Raw genomic sequence first — 21,074 nt, forward strand, 5'->3', positions numbered from 1 at the left:
GACATTTGGCAGAAAGGCTGTGTGATATCTCTTCAAAAATGTTTCAATATTATGTATAAATTATATTCATTACTTTATGTATAATATTCATTATGTATAAACCATGGATGGGAGAGGTCCTGTTTCAAAAGCATAACTCAACTGCCAATAATTAATACATTCCTTACTCTTCTCCCTTTTTTTAGGTTTGACGCAAATTATTTACGTAACCTCATACCTAAACTTCATATCATTCTGAAATGCATCCTCACAATTATTCTCTTCCTTTATAGCATACAAGCCCACAAAAGCTCCACAGTCATATGTGTCCATGGATTACACTAAATAATAGAGTAGCAACAAGACGATGCCCTAGATTCAATCACATGCACTTTAAGGGCATATGCACTTCAAACAAGGCTTACCCTTCTTTGGATTTAATCTCTATGCCCATAAGGCTGAACTTTTGGCTTATAAGGACTGAATATCAAGAGAACAAGAAAAGGCGTGGCCTGAAATCTGTGCCTGGGCTGGAGGAAAGAGCATTTTGAAAGAGCAGGAGAGTGTCTGTCCAAGGAATCTGTCCAAGGAGTTTGGCTTCAAATTTACAAACTCTCCTGTTTTAATAAAAAGAATAAAACAACATACTCCAAAAAAATTGCAATTTTACATGATTTATTCAGCATTGTATGCATAATGCAATTAACAAGAAGTATTTTTTCCAGCTTTTGCTTCTAATATTATGTACATACATTTTATATTGATAATTTTCAGATAATAATGAACAGGAGGCAACAAACCTTGGTAATTCAAAGTAGTTATTTCAGGTGCTGATAGAGCTTACCAGGAAATATAATTTCAGTTGTAGAATTAATATTCTAACTGTTTGTTGAAAATATGTTTTGTGTGTTTAATGATAATAATTGAGGACCTTCAAATTTTATCAAATGTCATATTGTGGTTCAAAATCTTGTGGGGCCAGCGTGAATGATTTGAGTTGAGTACAGACAGCCTTCAGAAGCCAGTGGAGGGGATTAAAAAGTAGGGTAGCATGAGAGAATTTATGCAAAGTGAAGATCAGGCAACGTTCTGGGCCAGTTACTGTATAGTGGCCTAATGGCACAGGCCTATAAACTTACCAGGAAGGTGTTGCAGTAGTCCAAATTAGAAATTACTAGGGTGGTGATTAGTGACTGTGTATGTAGCGGGTGTAGCTTGGCTAGTTCGCTAGTGGAGCACAGTAAAAGGTGTGGTAAAGCAAATGTCTCGTAGCAGGCTACTGCAACACTCTCTGATGACGCAACTCTCAGATTAAAAAATAACATTGCGCTTGGCTAGGGGCCATTTCGCTTTTAGCTGACTGGTAATCTCTCCCTCACTACCCATCTTCCGCCGTGGTCTGAAGACTCATCTCTTCAGACTGTACCTGGACTATCCACCACCAGTCTGTATATTATTTCACTCTAAATCCACGCCCCCCCCCCCCCTTTCATGACACTCGTTACATGTTCCCCCATCCCAGCACTTTTTGGTAATTTGTATTTGTCCTAATACTGTAGCTTGTTCTTCTGCCTAGTTGGCTTTGCAGAGGTTAGGTCAGAATAGTGTTCACTGTGTGAACTAAACTGTGTTATTGGCTAGAAATAGCTGTACAAAATAAGTATTGTATCTTATTGAACCTGTGTTTTGTAGTTGTCCATGACCATGAAATGCACTTTTTGTACGTTACTTTGGATAAAAGCGTCTGCCAAATAAATGTAATGTAATGTAATGTAACGCGTTTGCTTAAGAAAGCTTTGGATGAGTGCGAGACCTGTGTTCAAATCCCTGCTCGAACTCTGGAAAATCTTCAACTTGTTGGTTACATGTAGCCTTTTGTGTGAGTAAGGGCCAGATTCTCAGTTCTCGTTTTGAACTGAGAACCAGCGGAACTGGGTTGTGACTGACAGGTTATTCAGGGTCATATAAAGTTTCTTAGCAGAATGGAGCCATAAGCAATGATTGAAGCATCAATCTGTGGAATCCCTTTGCTGGGAGGAACAGGGGTTCTGTCTTCTCCTGTCTGAGCTTCAGGTGGTGTGTTGTCCAGGTTGGAATGTCAGCCAGGCTTCCTGAGGTCCATGCCTGAACTTGGGTGCCAGAGTGAAAAAATGAGAAAATCCATTGCGTGTCTTCAGCGTAGCGATAGTATGACATGCCCCAAACTGAGATAACTGAACCATGTGATTTAATGTAAAGAGAGAAGGGAAGATGGTCAAGTTCATTTGCTCCACTTCCAGCCCAAGCAATACAATTTAGGCCACACATTTACCTGTTTCTTTGATTTTCGCTTTTAAAGAGTTTCAAGATTTGATTGAATATAGAACGTAAGTCTGGTTTGACTGTATATGCCCTTAAACTATATATGTGTTTTGGATTGAGTTTAGAATATTGGTTAGATGCAACCATCTAATCACTGTTTTTGGAGTGCTTCTAAAACAAATTGTGGTTTTGTTTCACAAAGCATCGTCCAAAGCTCATGCCTGGACATTGCTGGAGAAGTTGGCTCGTTTGCAATCATTGTCATTCCTCAGCTTCCCATTGTTTCAGTGGTAATTCGTATGCCCATAAACATTTCATTCATGGAGAATAGGTTCCAGTTGGTGAACACATTTACTGTTAACATAATATTTAATTGATAGCAATATCCATGATTATCCATGTAGAAACACATTTCAAATGAAACTTTGTAGGATCAAATGTTATAATTAAAAATTGTATATTCACATTTACAATAAGTATGTTAAGTACTTGAGATGTAAAATTGTACTGTTGGTGATAACGCACTGGTAGTGGTAGTGGTGAGGGTGATAGTAGTGTTGATGATAGTAGTAGTAGTAGTAGTAAAAGTAGCAGTAGCATTAGGAATATTCAAGGGATAACAGAATCATTGTGGAAGAACGTTATACACTACAATATCATAGTACCTATGCAATATTGTACATAATACCTTATTTGCGTAATGTGTAAATACCATAATTCAAGTATTACAAGACCTTCGTTCATCCTCCTGGGTAGTGAGTTCTCAAATCCAGAAAAAAAATTATCTTTGCAATAGTTTTCTGTCCTTATGTCCAGTGTCCACCCATCAGTGAGGTAAAATCCCCTCCGTCCCCAAAAATGTATGCATATCATGTATGCATTTATATTGCTAACATGTTTCAAAGTAATTTTTATGTTGCAAAAAATCAATTTTTTTACAGTGTCCTGTATTCCAAATGCTATGGTATGGAATTGTATGTAGCATACTAGAAATGTGTAACCTAGACATAAATACCATAAAAGATTCCATTTACTTGCTTTCGTGTGCAAGTAAGCCCTGTATTCCGTGGTGACCAGAATGGCATCTATAGCATTTTTCGCGCACAGGTAGCCAATACTCCCAGAGAGCATGTCTGTCTTTTTAATGCATTCACACTAACTGGATAATGACATATGTTTAATTTTATGGTATACAGGTCAATATGTTGGCCCAGTTTGCATACAGTCGGTAATGATTTTACAGCAAACAGTTCAACAATCTCTTATTGATGGGAGCTCCACCACATTTTGCCCATATCAGCTGACATGGCCCCAACTGAGTGAAAATGAAATATTTTTGTATGTGTCATTTCTCAATTATCCACAAGATATTAGGATATTAGTGTTAGGGTCAGAGAAAGCTAGTATATGTAATGTGACCGAAGGAGAAGATAATTTAGGGTGCATGAGCAAATTCTTAAATCAGTTGAATGTTATATTATGGCTATAAACTATGTACTGACTGTACAGATAGCAAGAGACTCTGGGCCGGATCTGTGCCAATTCTGGCCAGAAGACAGCTGGAATGGGTGCAGATCCAGCCTGGGGTTGCTTGTTTCTGGGTAGTGAGTTCTAAAAGGGGGTTTAGATGAGGTCATCTGTATCCCAGGTCCAAGGGGGGCATTTTGTCTACAGACTTTTTGCTCCAGTAAGAAAAGAGTTTAGCCTCTTTGAGCCTGTAAATGGTCACATTTTAAGCTCCATTTTTTCGGAGTCATTTTGTGGTTTTCCTGGAAAACGGGCTGGATCGCTTCCCCCTAGGACTAGAGTTGAGCTTGCGCAGACAGATCGGACATATTTCTGACTGGAGGAGTCCACAATCCAATGTCTTCACTCTCCAGGGTAGGCGGCGAGTACTAGATTCGTAATGTACTGGGGGGACAGAGTAAAGGCTAAGTTGTCAGGCCCCTGGAAGAAGTACCAAAGAGCATTAAAATAGCAGTGATATTTAATAATGTATTGGTGCTAAAATAATGTTACTTTGTTTCATGGATAGCATCAGTTTATCATAGTAACATATATTGATCCATAAGAGTTACTGATCAGGCTGTAATAGCCATGTAACACTTCACACTTAATTTAGGTTAGGGAATGATCAGCTGTGGGAAATAAAACAGGGATTGACAGGACTCAAGCTGTCAACATTGTTACTCACATCTGTCAGGTTCAGCATGAACAGCAATGCTCCAGTTAGTGCATTTTTTCCCCAAAAAAATTTATAACAAAGACTAGATGGCAAGAGCAGAGTTAAACAAATGAAAATCAAGTTAAATGAAGTCAAATTAAGAAAGAATACTGATGGTATGAATGAGGTTTGAAATATTGCATTATTATAATGATTATTAATTATCAAATTATTATTATGAATAATAATAATAATAGTAATAATAATAGTAATACCATATTTCAAATCTCATTCATACGTCAGCATTTTTCCTCATTTTGATAATTGATTATAATAATAATAATAATAATAATAATAATAATAATAATAATAATACAAAAAGGCTAAGAACATTATGCGTTCATGGCAATAACATAGGTTTCTGTTCGGGTAGCTGTCTTTAATGAGAAAGATAGGCTTGGATCCTGTCCTGCTGTCTCAGTGGAGTCTAGTGGTTTAAAGGAACGCAAAAGCAGGTGTCAGCCACTGTTCTACATCAAAACCACTTTCTCCTCCAGAGACACGGCTGCCTTCCCCCCATCCAGACTGATGCGGAACAGATTGGTGGCAGTTACTGTATCACGTGAGGAAGAATTTGTGTGAGGTGCCGTTGCTGTCCGTGGTTCTGACTAAGATTTCACTCAGTTTAATCACCCCTCCATCCATCTTCCCCCCACCCCTCCACCTCCCACCTTGAAAAATGATTGGATAGCCTTCCAATAATTTGTTTAATTATTATTGAACCCAAAAGAGGCTATTTTGAGGAAAGTCATGTCTAGGATAATTTTTTAAGTAGAAGTATAAATATTGTAACTGTAAACATATTGCAACTGTAACATTTGTGTCTTCACTACGCTCCAACAGCAAAAGCCAATTATGTGAAAATATTAACTTCTTGAGTTAAAAAGTTTTGTACATTTTATGTTTCTGCATGTCTGGAGTAACCACTAGTAACCACAGTTACTGAGCCATGACACCTGATAGGAATAGCTTATTTATTTCAATATGTCATTTACATTTTTGAGTTATTTTAGTGAAGCCGACATTTCCAAAAGATCCAGAAAGAAGCAAAAATATACAATACACTAAATAAAATGAATGAATAAAAATGTTTTGTTTAAAAAAAATAGATAAATAAATGAAATTGTCACAGAGAACTGAACCAGTACGATGAGGAACCGACCGGCAAAATACTATAACAGCCTCAACTTAATCACACTGTAAGAAGTCCTACTGTTGATTTTAATTGCGCACGCAATATTTTTGCGCCTTTGCCCAGGAAACTATGGGGAGAGCGGGATGGAGGCATTCAAGGAGCTGGCTGCTCAGGAGGGCCTGTGCATCGCTCACTCGGACAAGATCTACAGCAACGCCGGGGAGAAGCACTTCGACCGGCTCCTGCGGAAGCTGCGGGAGCGGCTTCCCAAGGCCAGGGTAGTGGTGTGCTTCTGCGAGGGCATGACCGTGCGTGGCCTGCTCATGGCCATGCGCCGGCTCGGCGTGGCCGGCGAGTTCCTGCTCATCGGAAGGTGAGGGATGCCCTCGTGCTTGATCTCACGCTCGCTCTCGTTGTCGTTTTGGTATGGAATCCTTGAAACAATGACACGCGTAAGCGCACACACACACACGCAAACTCACACACACACACACACATGCACACACATTGGCCAAGACACATTTTTGCATAAACCCGAGTGGAGATTTAAATTATTTGGCATTGGTAGACAAATAAACATTTATGGGCAACTGATCATCTGTTATCTGAAATTAAATGAAACATGCACAATGACATGCATATAATCAGTAAGCTTTCAATCAGTAAGATATGCACAATTCATATGCATGCATAGATTAACTTCCAGTTAACAACTGTCTGACAAAATGAATTCCCATGGATCCTAATCCTTCTTCCAGTGAACCTAACCCCACTACAGATTTACCAATATGTAAAGTCCACAATACAAGAATAGAATTATAGATAAAGCTGTCATGTCCTGTATATTGCTATTAGACTAAACTGTATGTGTGATCTTTTCTTTGTGTTAGTTATTACAGATGAATAGAAGTGTTTGGTAGGACCACAGCACATTTTCCTTTTTCCTTTTCTTTGATGTGTCAGGGAATCAGATGTGTTCTGGTTCTTTGAAGTTCTACTTCTGGTACAACATCCATTTTGTATTCATCAGAGAACCTTGATGTAATTATGTATTTTGTTTAAGTGGTCAGGCTAATAGCGGGTGCAGCATCTATGGCACAGTTTTCTTTTGGATATTTTCAGACATGTTTGTGTTCACTAGTTTGTTGCATCAAACAGATTTTGCTCTGTCCTCGGGGGAAAGCATTTGAAAACACTCAATCTTTGTTCTGTAGTGTATTTTCCATAGACACAATTAATGTGTCATCCCTCAAGTACAGATTCTATCCTTCTGTTTAGATTTCACTAAGATTAAGCAATCAACAGTCAAAAATTGCCTCAAAAGTAGAATGCAATGTGCACACATTGAAATTATTGGCTTAATAAAATCAGAAGATTCAGTGATAACCGCCTCTCAAATGCTGATGCCAATGGCTGATCTGGCTCTTTAGTATTGTCAATACCAAAATGCTCATATGCAAATTTATATTCCACTTTAGAAAGAAATTGATTTTACTGTTCTTTCACCCCTAAATTGAGAAAGAAATTAGTGCATAGATTAAAATTGTTTCCTTAAATATGTACATAATTAGATTATGAACACTTAGTTGACAGTTTGGAGTTTTTTTGACAGTGAAGATGGTTGGACAATGACTTGATTTGAATATTAGACCTGCTGTCGCCTGCCATAAATAATTTAAATAAAGTCTTTTGATACCACTGCAGCAATGTCAACTAAGCATTCACCATCTTAGTTTGTTTGAAATATGTTTCAAAACACCATATCAGTTGACTGAAAATTCTCAGTGAAGATTTTCAGTGAAAATTTGTCCTGTGTCAGGGAAATCAGAAAACTACTCTTACACCTGTTAGTGCAGGACATATGGTAAAATCTATCATGAATAGCAGATGAATATTCTGCTTTATTGATTCACTGGACTCTCTAAGTGTGCATGTCATCAAAAATTCATATTGACTGAGCATATTTACATCAAATTTCACTATGGTTTGTCCATACAAATGTCTTCATTCCTTCTGTAGCAGTATTGGAGAACATGTTTGTACAGGACAGGTATGTTCTCCTGTCAGTTTCTTGAGCTGCTACTACTTTTTTTTTTTGTGATTATATTTTTATTGGGCATTTAACAAAAAAAGACACAACGGCATGACACTACACACACGTACAAATATACATATATACATATACATAAAGAAAGAAAAAGAAAAAAAACACAAGGGGGGGATTCATACAATGTAGTTCACAAATTTTACAATGCAAATCCATCAATATGATGCTATTAAAAGAGGGATGGCTCATATATACTGTATGTAAGTACTCCATTAAGGTAGTAGCTCCCCATAGACACTATTTATTTATACATAATGATCACACCATTATGCCACAGATTCAAGAGTAAAAATGATAAATAAATTTTAAAAAAAGGGTAAAATAAAGTATACACTTTGTGTATATATATGCATACGTACACGCTTATAAACACAGGCATACATATAACACACACACACCCATATAAATAAAGGCCCCAACCTAAATTAAAGCCTTAATAAAATCAGTCCCCTTGGTCCAGTTATTCAAGGTCGTAGTTGAAGCCCCATGAAGCTTCGCAGCTGAGCGCTCAAGAATTAGGATGGACAAATAAAACCTCAGCCACACAGACCCTCTATCACATTGAGGTTCGAACCAACCGTTAAGTATGGACTTCTTAGCTGCAGTCAATCCTGCCATAAAAAGACGCCTCTTTTGTAGGTTCAAAACAATATTTGAGTTGTCTCCAGGAAGTAGTAAGGCCGGGGATAAGGGAAGCTTGACAGCTAACAGGTCTGATAGAGTTTGGGAAACCTGTTTCCAAAAGTCTAATATAACAGGGCATTCCCAGAACATATGTAGAAAATAGCCCGGAATCCCAATGTTACTTATCTTGCAGGAATTATCAGTTTAATTTGGTGGGCTCGATAAGGAGTGATATAAAATCTGTGGGCCAGTTTGTAATTAATCACCTGATGTGCCAGGTTCTTAGAGGAAATAAATACATTCTCCCAGATATTCTCCCAGTTAAGGTTCACATTTAGTCGTTGAAATTCCCTATGCCACATCGTCACCACACCTAAAGGTTTCAGTTTGGCCTTAATACATTTATTGTACAAAAAAGATACTAAACCGTGTGTGGTATTAGAAAAGGTAAGGAACTTACCAAAGTGTGTTCGCACAAAGGGGAGGTCAGAGGGACCCCGTTTGCACGTAGTGCTGAGCGGATCCTATGATAAAAGAAATAGGAGGTAGCAGGAAGAGAGAATGAGAGAGATAGGCCACCTGCCAGTTTAGGGCGTTGAAGGGTTTCCCGACGTATTCTAGAACGTTTGTTATTCCAGATAAATTTTTTACAGATTGCATCTATGTCTTTGAAGAACTTTGGAGGGGGACAAAAAATTTATCCGAGGAAGAATGTTCATTTAATAACTGAGATCCTACCATGTAATGAGAGGTGCAAAGGGGACCATCTTGTGAGATCAGACTTGATTTTATCTAACATAACTGTGTAGTTATCCTTGCAAATTCTGTTAATGTTGGGGAATATCCTAATGCCTAGATAAGTGAATCCGGAGGGTTGAATTTGATTAGGAATGGAAGATGAGAGGGATGATAAGCTGGCTATTGAGTTTAATGGCATTAGGATAGACTTCGACCAGTTAATTTTATAGCCAGAGAAGGAGCCAAATTGGTTGAATAATGTTAAAGCATGAGGAGCAGAGTTTGGAATATCTGATATGTACAGTATAATGTCATCTGCAAGGAGTTTGGAGTTTGGTGGTGTGTGTTATTAATGTATATGGGTTTTATGGAAGGGCTCTGCCTTACAGCTTGAGCGAGAGGTTCTAAAGATAACACAAACAGCATTGGGGACAATGGACAACCTTGCCTGGTGCCTCTTTCAAGAGAAAATTGTTGAGATACATAGGTCCCGTTTGTACACCGGCAGTAGGGTTGTTGTACAGGGTTTGAATCATATGTATAAACCGTTCGTTGAAAGCAAAACGCTTCAGTACTGCCCACTCCAAGCGATCAAACGCTTTTTCAGCATCCAATGATATCAATCCACAGGATGTGTTTGAGGTAGAAGTTGACTCTATGATATGGAACAGTCTTCGAAGATTGTCAGCTGGTAATCTGCCCTTGATAAAGCCGGTCTGGTCCTGGTGTACCAGACTGGTGATAACGGTCTCTAATCTCCTTGCTATAGCCTTAGCATATATATTCAGATCTGAATTCAAAAGTGCTAATGGTCTATAGCTGGAGCATTCTAATGGGTCCTTGCCACTTTTCAATAACAGTGAGATAAGGGCAGTCTTCTGATCTCTATGAAACGTTCCAATTTCAAGAGAGTATTCAATAGATTTAAGTAATACCGGCCCAACCAAGTCCCGTAGTGCCACCAATAACTCCGGGGGTATGCCATCAAGACCAGGGGCTTTATGCTTTTGCATTGAACAAGCGGCAAATTTCAGTTCCTCTAGAGCAGTGGTTCTTAACCTGGGTTCGGTCGAACCCTAGGGGTTCGGTGAGTCGGTCTCAGGGGTTCGGTGGAGCCTCCGCCGCAGAGGTCCACCCCTCAGTCTAGTCTGCATTATTACACTATTTTTTACTAAAGAAGGGTTCGGTGAATGAGCATATGAAACTGGTGGGGTTCGGTGCCTCCAACAAGGTTAAGAACCACTGCTCTAGAGTAATAGGGGCATCTAAAAGGTCAGCTTGGGACTTCGATAGAGCGGGAAGATTCAGTGGGTCCAAAAATGTGTCAATGTCCTCTGTGTAACTGGCTGATTTTTCAGATTTGTAGAGTTTAGTGTAAAAGCTTTTGAAAATATCATTGCTATTAAATGATGACATCGATTGTGGATAGACGCTCCGACTGTTTGAGTTAATAATCTTAAAGCTAATAATCTACTTGGTCGCTCAGAATTTTCATAATAAAGTTGTCCGGTTTTTAAGAGTGAGAATTCTGCTTTCACACTTGTGATATCCTGAAACTCTGCTTTAAGAGAATTTAAGGATTGTGATCTGTCCTCATCAAAACTTTGTTTTTGAAGGGTCTCTAACTCATAAATTGATTTCTCCAAAGTAGCCATCTTCTCTCTGCGATTTTTAGACAAGCTAGATGCAAAAGAGATACTGTTACCACGGATAAAGCACTTTGTAACTTCCCACAATGTGTGAGGGGGCACATCAGGAGTATCATTCAAACAAATGAATAGTTTAAGTTCTTGAATGATTGAGAGCATGAATTGTTCATTTTTAAGAAGAAATACATTAAAACGCCATCTTTTGGATCGAGGAATAGTTGGAGTGAGGGACAGAGTGAGCAGCACAGGAGCGTGATTGGATAATAGCATAGGAAGGATCTCAGTAGCAGTAACATATTTCAAACAACTGGGCGAAACAAAAATATAATCAATCCGTGAATATGTTATATGGCGGCCGGAAAAAAAGGTAAAATCCTTTACCCCAGGATTTCTAAGGCGCCAGGGATCCACAATATTCAAATCACTCATAAAATTATGGAGGTAGGATAAGGAGGGGGGAGTTTTGAGTTGTGGAGATTGATGTGATTTATCTAGGGTAGGGTCAACAGTCAAATTAAAATCTCCCCCTAAAACAAGCTTAGTATCATCAAACTGAAGTAATTCCAATTTTGCATAAACAAAGAATGTCTGATCAAAGTCATTAGGGCCATACAGTGAGGCAAAGCAAAATTTCTTATTATTGAGTGTGAGATAAGCATAGCAAAACCTTCCCTCTGAGTCCCCTCCAGAGAGAGTTAGGCTCCTGGGTCTCCTGTATGAACGCAATTTGAATTTTCTTACGATGTAGGAGATCAAGACATTTGGCCCGCTTGATAGGTCCATTTCCACCATTAATATTCCACGATACTGCTGTGTAATCAGCCATCATCTATAATATAATGCTGTGTAGGGTCAAACCAGAAATTATAATGATGATCAGCAGGACAAAATAAATACCCCCCTGAGTATACATAGATCATATGTGCAGTGTCGAACATGGAATAAATAGAACAAAAAAAGAAAAAGTAAAAAAAAGAAAAAAAGAAAGAAAAATTAGCCAGTCGACCAAGACATATAAGGAACGTCCTTGCTATGACCGGCAAAACAATAACCTCAGTACTTCTTTGGATCGAACTAAGAGGTTAGTCCACGCTTCCAAAATCCATATAGATTTAAGTATGACAATTTACAGTTGTTGATTCGTATCAAATGCCTATGGCAGAGAAAATAAAGTAATATGGGGTTACCCAGTAGCCACTAGAAGACAACATAATGCCAGGAGTATATTCACAGTCGAGAGGGAGCGTGAGGAGGAATGGTTTCCTAACTACGTATTAAATTCACTTTGTTAACTATCCTGTATGTTGCACTTAAACAACAAAATGTGAGAGATAATAAAATCAAAGAGCATCCCTCTTTACAAATATTTGGTGATATGCTACATATGGGTACCAAGTAACAGTAAAAGGATAGCGTTAAGGGAATAAGAGCAGAGCTATCTCCGTGTTGAATGGTTAAAGTTACAATCTTGAAGATTTCAGTTTTGTTCTCTTTGGCGGTACCAATGGCGAGAAGCAGTAATTGCAGGTGTGTTTTTGGACCTCACTTCCCATAGATCCAACCGGATCCAGCCAGTGTCGCCTGTGTGACGTCAGTCAGTTGGCACCTGGGCCATGCCAACTATTACACTTATTATTTACTGAATAAAAAACGGTTGTTATACAAGTAACGTTATGTACATACTCATTCATTGTCTAACATTAGGCTAACTTAAGCTGTCTTTGCACTGCCGAGCCGGGTTAAAATGCTGTAGCAGACCTGGGGTAGAATTAGTGATGATCAATTTCCACAAACGTTCTTTATCCACCTTTTTCTTGGTATGAACATCTTTACACTGCAGAGAATAATTCGCAGGATTCGCTGTGGCTAGTGCAATTATTTATCTCGTGCATCATCATTGTGAATGATATGTGATATTTTTGAAACAACTGCCTTGTTTCTGGTTTTGCTAGCTAAACTGTTCGAGAATAAAGCTGAGCTGGGTGTTAAATTAGCAATCAGAATAAGAAGAACAAAACAAAAACAAAGGAGATTTCATAAAAAAGGGCATCAAGGCTGAAGGAACATATGAGGAAGCGTAATAAAATAATAACAACGCTAATCCATACTGCCGTATTCTTTTATTTAGTTTTCTCCGGCTTGACATCTTTACATAGAAATCAGACCCGGCTCTGCTCCACCTATACCCCAGCTTATATATTGATGAAATTGATGGCAATGTAAATAACGGCAACGTTAAGGCCAGTTAAGATCAATGATTCGCAATGAGACGAAACGGTTTTAGAATGTTACAGAGAAAATTGCAGCGGTGTGAACTGGTTAGTTGCAGAGCCTCTGAAGCCATTGCCTAGGGTCTCAAAAGACCCACCTTGTCAAATCGCCAAATGCAGTTTTAGAGCGTTTACAATCAGACGTCTTGGAATTTTGCAAGTTGCATCCAGTCTCGTTGCGAATCATTGATCTGAACTGGCCTTTATTTAGCTACATTGCAACGCTGCAACAAGGTAGCATTGCATTCGAGAGACAGTTTGCGAGGTTGGTACGTCCACGTTTTTTTCTGATTGTTAGCTGACATTAGATTGTGTTAATTACATTAGCTAGCTAGCTAACGCAACGTTATCTGATATGAGAGATGGATACTGTGCGCAACGTTGTCTAAACTAATGTTGCCTTTATTGACATGGTCCGGTAGCTAGCATTAACTGTGCAAATAGCTATGTAATTTAGTAACATTACATTGTCATCAAATGTAATACGAAATCTACATTAACAAATAATATGACCTCTCATGTTACACAAAAACATATTACGGTTCCATAACCCCCCCACCTTTAATGCTAGCAGACACCGGAAAAAACAGTACGCCGCTCAGACACAAGTGAGTTGAAGAGCAAGCCTTTTGCGTTAGCTCCGCCTACCCTCTCTGGCGGACCAACCACTGATGGGTGATGGAAAACGCGTCACTATCTATGTGCCGCTTGTGATTTTTTCCAGGGAATGTCGCCACAGACATAATAATAATAATAATAATAATAATATAAATTAATATAATAATAGGCCCAATCACTATTGTGTTACCTAATTCATCGATAGATAGTGACTTAACAGACATTTATTTGAATGAAAATCTTAGAGATTATTACTTTAAGTAACTTAAAAATAGTTTTTTAAATGATGAACCGTTCTTTGAGTCTTTAATAAAACATGCGGGGTAATGGCTTACACTAGAAATGAAAAAACAGCGTAATTATAGACAGATAAAAGAACCGAAGTTTGTAGCATGTTCCCAATTGTAGGTTAGCAAAGTAGCTATGAGCTAAACAGTCTTACCACATTATGCACCGGTTGATCTGTCCATGTAAGAAAAACTGAACCGCCACAGGGCCGATTTTCTTCCGAAATAAGAGAGTGCATATATAGGCACTAAAAGAGGTAGTCAAGAAAAAAAAAAGCAATTCACAGTCCATCCTTGACCAGCCCCTATATGCCTACAGATTACTAATATGATAGCAATAGTTGGTTTAAAGTACATGAGAACAGCCTCACGGTTCTCGGACGAAACGTTCCGCGTACTCTGGAGACTTCAGTTCGGTTGTGTGGTTGTTGTGAGTTACCTTCAGGGTGGCAGGGTACAACAAGAAGTGTGAAATAGCCTTCTGACGGAGAACGGCCATGTGTGGGGCAAAGGCTCTGCAGTGCTCCGATGTATGTCTTGAGTAATCAGGGGAAAAAAGCAGCTGAGTCTGTCCGTAAGTTGGCTTAGCTCCAGGTTCCCTGTACGCCTGCAAAATGGCCTGTCTGTCCGTGTAACGAAGCAGTTTGAAAATAAGTGTGTGAGGTTTCCCCTGACCGCTGCCATTCTGGGTCTTCGGGCCATAAATGCGGTGAGCTCTCTCTATTTCTATCGGACCTCTGCCAGCAAGTGATGGAAACCATTTAAGGAGATTGGTTTGAAGAAAGACGATGGCGTTTTCACCCTCGGCACTCTCAGGGAGATTCACCAGCCGTAAATTAGAGCGTCTATTGCGGTCTTAAATTTCAGCCAGAGACTTGGTGAGATTGGTAAGTTCCTTTTCATTTTTCGCTATTCTGTCCCTGTCCTGCCTCTGTGCGGCCTGAATAATATCAGTGCGCTTAGAGACGGTTACAAATGTGGTGTTAATGGTTTCCATTTCAGATTCAATCTTCAGTAATTTGGACTTAAAAGTAGATATGTCTGAGCGGATAGCTTGAACGTTCAAACTTCAGAGAGACTGACCTTGAGCTCCTTGATTGAGATCGTCAGGTCTACCAGTGCTGTTGATTGTGTGTCAGAGGTCTCTGTGCCTGTTTCGTCGATAGCCGTTAGCATGTTGAGTTTCCTCTTAGATTTTTTGATCGTCGTGTTCTGCGGCGAAGGGGTACCGGTAGTCATTTCTCCCGCCAGTCTTTTCTCTGGTGCGTCCATCGGTTGAATTGACCGTTTGAGTGGAAAAAATTAAGTTGTCTGTTGTGAAAAATATTACATTTAGAATGTTGGAAGCGGGAGTAGAAAAACTACGCAGCCATCTTAGCTGGAGCCAAACCGGAAGTCGCTGCTACTACTTTTTAAACTTTTATGTACAGATAGGTGACAAAGGAAAAACATGAATAATTGAGTAGAGAAACATAACAAATGCAGATGCTTACATGCAGGTGTAGTGCATGATAAAGTTAAGCAATTAACATTCTATCACACTCTGTGGCATGTATAAAAATGCTGAGCAGGCCCAGTTGACCTTGATATTGTGTCAAGACGGTAAGAGGAAAAGATCTAAGTGACTTTGAAAAAGGTTGATTATTGGAGTGTGGATGGCAAGAACTTCAATCACAAAGCCTGGCTAGTGTTTCAATAGGACCAATGAAATCTATGGGAAAGACATTAGTAAACAGGGTCGGAAATTGTGGTTTAAAGCGCACATTCAATGACTGTTATGCTTGTGCATTATTGTGATATGTAAGAAAACAGAAGATCAACTCTTCCTCAGGTTACTGAGAATGTCAATGCACTACATTACATTTATTTAGCAGATGCTTTTATCCAAAGCGACGTACAAAAGTGCATATCATGGTCATTGGACGACTACAAAACACATGTTCAGTAAGGTACAATACTCATTTCGTACAGCTATTTCTAGTCAAGAACACAGTTCAGTTCAGGCAGTGAACACTATTCTGACCAATGCAAGACATGATCAGTCTGTCAGCAAGAACAGTCTGTCAACAACTACATAGAGAGGGATATTATACCTACTTGCAGTGCATAAACCCTTCATTACAAAGACAAATACACATTTGAGAGTTCAGTGGTGCAAAAACCACAGGCACTGGTCTATAGAGATGTGGAAAAAGTGATATGGTCAGAAGAGTCATTCTTCACTATATTCTCAACAAGTGGGCAAGTGCATGTGTGGTGTACGAATGTGTCTGAATGCTTGACCCCTACAGTGAGGGGGTCTGGTGGCTCTGTTATGCTGTGGCGGGCATTTTCCTGGTATGGTTTGAGTCCACTTGTCCCCCTGGAGGGAAGAGTCACTACAAATCAATACAAATTTATTCTGAGTGATCACCTTTATCCTATGATGAAACATTTCTATCCTGAAGGAAGTGGTTTCTTCCAGGGTGACAATGCCCCAATCCACAGGGCACAAGGGGTTATTGAATGGTTTGATGAGCATGAAAATTATGTGAATCATATGCTATGGCCTTCTCAGTCACCAGATCTCAACCAAATTGAACATTTAAGGGAGATTTTGGACCGACGTGTTTGACAGCACTCTTCACCACCATCATCAAATCCCCAAATGAAAGAATATATTTTGGAAGAATGGTGTCCCATCCCTCCAGTAGAGTTCCAGAGGCTTGTAGAATCTATGCCAAGGTGCATTGAAGCTGGTCTGACGGCTCATAGTGGTCCAACACCTTATAAAACACTTCATGTTGGTTTTTCTTTTAATTTGTCACCCGTCTGTATACTAGATTAACTGAACTGAGAGGCAGACCAAGTGAATCCTTACACAAAAGGGTGATGCAGTGTTCTAGGGCTTGGTATGCAGGGATTTTAATGTTAAAAAGAGAAAATATAAGTCTTTTTAGAAGACTTATATTTTTTTGTTTTGCCAAGGTGGTGGCCTACAATTTAATAACATACACATTCAACAACACATTTTTAAAACCTGAAGTATTTTATTAGAACAAATGTTGAACACAGTGTGGTTGCACAAGGATCACTCCCAGGATTCAAACCAATAGCAATGAAGTAATGATGGGAGAATGGGGCTTCATGAACTCCATAATGGGTGATGCTATCATGTGGTTAATTGTTTGATTATACTTTATGTCTTAGTGTTTCGATATGAAGTACAAAAGCCTGCATTCAATCAACCTTTTTCAAAAAACTCCCTAACACTTGCATAACTCTGAGTCTAAGTTAAGGACAAATTTTGGTTGAATTCAGCCTTTAGCCTTTTGGTTGGTTCATGTGAGTCACTGGTGGAGATCATCTGGTGGTTCCTTCCATTTTGGGGATCATTAAGCCTCTCTCTCCCATGGCCACCATCAGGTACAGAGTTTAGTGTGCTAGCTCCCATGCCTCAATCTCATCATAGCAGCCGAATGTCTCGACTGTGCACCATCGTGTCCCCCTGTTTTATTTCAGCAGAAAGCTTTTTTTAGCATCTGGCCTCTACTGAGGTCTCCATGGACAATGAATGGAACATCGGCCAGGCTGAGCTGCTTTCTGGGTCAAGGAGAAATGAGTGGAGGAGGGGGATGGAGTCTTGTTAGATTACTACTCTGAAACTTTGCCCTTCAATTTCAGGAAATTAATTAAGAAAGCATAACATGTCTTCTTGTATTTATTTATGCAAACAAATTAATGAAAACAATAAGGCACACCCACATGAATTCATCGTTCAAAACATATGACAAGCTCCCAGGGCAGGTTGGATTAATGCGATATCAAAGAGAGCCAGGTGTGGTAACTTTGTGGCAGGTGGGAAAGACAATGGGCAAGTCCAGGCGGGCCCTGCAGATGGGCCCTGACAGCAAGCAGTAGCTGGGGCTTGATGTTTATTTCCCAGTTTGCTGGCCTGTTAGGTTGCTTACAGAAAATATCCAAGCCAGCTGTGTAATACAAAAAAAATTAAATATGGGAAACAAGTTTTAGTATATCAAATGACACTGAACATATATTAAAATCCAGCCATACAGCATACACCTGAAATAGAGTAACCTTGGCAAAGAAACGAGAGTTATGCCTTTATAAAGCTGTGGTCATATTATGCCAATGCTTATAGCAGACAACCTGTTTGTGAACGTGAATATCTGAATAAAAATAAGTCTCACAGAATGTCATCTGGCTAGCCCAGTGCTCTGAGGATTGTTCTTTGAACCAAAATGATTTGCTTTGAGTACATTGTTAAAACAGTGGAAATAAATAGGCACAATAGGCAGGGCCACAAACAGAGAGATGTGGGCACACTCTGCAATACATGGGTTATGTGATGTATAGGGCTTTGGTGAAGCAGAGGCCAAGTGGAAGAGGATTGTTTTAAGCCCTGCCTCAAAGGCTTCCGTTGTCTGAGCAGCCTTGAGATAGTCAGGGAGAGCTGGACAGTAGCCTGAGTGTCCTCAACACGAGCAGCCATCGGTGTTCCTGTGCTGCCCTTCCCAATTCAACACACCTATCACACAGCATAGATACTGAGTGCCGCATGTCCTCATCCTCATTAAGGTGAACTGTGCTGATTAATACAGAAGGCCAATTTCAGCCACCTGGGATGAGTGACATATGGCAGTGACCAACCACTGTAGCCTAAAGTGGAACTTGTGCAACGATAATAGGTTTATCATTGCCCAAAGGGGGATTTTAAATATACACTGTAATGTATTACAATTCCAGCTCGCTCGAATTTGGGCCATGTTATTGAGCAGTCCTTGAATGACTGAGAGTTAAAATGAGCTTGCAAGACTAAAAAGCTGTTCAGAGGCTTTTGGTCATTTTTATATTAGTACTGTGGAAAGCACAAAAAGTGTTGCATCTAATAGTACTGTAAGAAGTGGTAACACTGCAATTTAGGTACTTTTCAGGTACTCACCCGATCATCCCTCAGCGTGTGCAGTCTTGCTCAGAAAGTAAAAAAAACATGTATAATAATATTCTGTTATCAAGGTGCATGAAAAAGGACGATGAACTGGATAAAAGTGTGAATTTAAACCATGCCATTCTTAGATAGAAATGGAAAGGAACTGTCTTTATTGTTGAAAAAACAGTCTTAAAAGGCCTATGTCATTTGGCTGTCAGTCTTCATCTGGGCAATGTTGAGAAGACGCAGACACAATGGTTCAAATATACATCTGCAAGTGCAATAGTCACACAGTTCCATGGCTATATTATAAATCAGAAGCTATATGTGGCTTTTTCATGTAACATTACTAGGCTTTTGTAAGCAAAGTGGGGCTTGTTGTTTTTAGAAGTAAAAGCTCTGTGCTTGATCATTGCTGTTTCTAGGTGAAAAGAATTTTCATTAAATCCTCCTGCACCATCTGTCTTTTGTACTCCTACCCTGAGAATATTACTGCAGGTAATGTGGGTTATAGCCCACAGGAGCAGGTGCTGGGTCATATTCATACTCCAATGGCAAACTGAAGATGAAAAAGAGGTCATAGAGGAATTGAAGCTGCCTCTCCTATTTTCCAGCCTGTCAGTGTACAGCGCTATAATGTAAGGCTGATTTATTCACGTTTGATCAGATTTGACGCAGGCAATATTTCATTCAAAATGTCAGTGCTGTCTATACTTCTTGTTTTCCCTCCTATTTTCAATGAATTATATTTCTGTACTGTATAGTACAGAATGAAATATAAAATATATTATATTATATTTTTATAAAATATAATAAAATATAAAACATACATACAATATACACACTACATGGCCAAAAGTATGTGGACTCCAACATCTCATCCAAAATTATGGGCGTTAATATGGAGTTTGTGCACCCTTTGTGGCTATAGCAACCTCTACTACTTCTGGGAAGGCTTTTTACTAGATGTTGGAGCATTGCTGCATGGATTTGCTTCCATTCAGCCAGAAAAGCATTAGTAAGGGTGGGCTCTAATTAGGTGATTAGGCCTGGTTCAGGGTTGGCTTTCCAATTGATCCCAATGGTGTTGGATGGAATTGAGGTCAGGGCTCTGTGCTGGCCAGTCAATTTCTTACACACCTTTCTCAACAAAACCATTTTTATATGGACCTTGCTGTGTGTCTGGGGGCATTGTCATACTGAAACAGCGCCCTAGCCAAAAGCATGAAAAACAGCCCCAGACCAAGGGGTGTCCAGATACCTTTGGTCATATAGTGTATGTATTGATACTGTATGTTTTATATGTAGTAGATTTCTGTACTTTATGATTTCTGTCTGTATGTTTTTAAAACATACCAAATCCAAAATGAAACATGTAGATAAAACTGTTCTAACTAAGAACAGTTAAGGGTGGATCAGCAGTGTTACCAATTTTCCTGGAATAGACTTGGTATACTTTACTTTCTGAGTGAATATCAATCATTGTATAATGGTACTGAGTGATCGTCTTCACTCCATATATGGCATTAAGATTTTATGAATTATTCTGGAACAATGCCGTAGGCAACGTTTCTCCTTCCATCAACAAAATGTGCGTTACTTGACTTTCTCATGGAAGACTGGTGCTGCAATCATCCTGTGCAGTGTTAGTCTATGCCCCGCCACATACAGACTGTATTAACCACTCATGGTGGTCCAACACCCCTCTAAGCGTCTCTATTGGTTTTTCCAAATAATGTTGTTCACTACATGTAAATAACCAATATACATCATGCATGTACTTAAAAATCACACACACACACACACACACACGCGCGCGCGCGCACACACACAAAAAACACCTATAGTGCCTTAGAAAGTATTCACTCCACCTTGAATGTTTGCCCATTTCACATTTTGTCCTGTTACATCTTAAAATTGGAAATAATGGACCTCTTTCCTGAAACATGCATACAATCAGATTTTATTGTTAACTGCTTACAAACGTTTCCATGAACATTTGCCATTCATAATTTTGTTCTTTGGTAAGGTCAAAATCTATGTACACAAATAAGCATATGCAGAGGATGTTTTTATTTAGAGTGCTTTATTATCCAGGCAAAGTCATTTTAAGTAGTTACAGACCTCACGTTAACAAGTGTTTATCAATGCAATTATATTAATATAATAATATATTCCGTTTTTTAAAAACTCTTTTTTTTAATTTATTTCA

At 39.1% G+C, this 21,074-nt stretch overlaps 1 protein-coding gene across 2 annotated transcripts in view; it reads left to right on the plus strand.

Annotated features, from left to right (window-relative positions):
• grm1b (glutamate receptor, metabotropic 1b) overlaps positions 1–21,074 on the plus strand; it is a 68,889-nt gene that overhangs the window by 7,278 nt on the left and 40,537 nt on the right. For both annotated transcript variants that reach the window (XM_064334718.1, XM_064334726.1), the window contains exon 3: positions 5,763–6,012. In XM_064334718.1, coding sequence (XP_064190788.1) covers positions 5,763–6,012 — 250 coding nt within the window. The remainder of the gene's footprint in view (positions 1–5,762; positions 6,013–21,074) is intronic.

The sequence above is a fragment of the Anguilla rostrata genome, chromosome 1 (assembly GCF_018555375.3).
Source record: "Anguilla rostrata isolate EN2019 chromosome 1, ASM1855537v3, whole genome shotgun sequence".
Taxonomy (NCBI): Eukaryota; Metazoa; Chordata; class Actinopteri; order Anguilliformes; family Anguillidae; genus Anguilla; species Anguilla rostrata.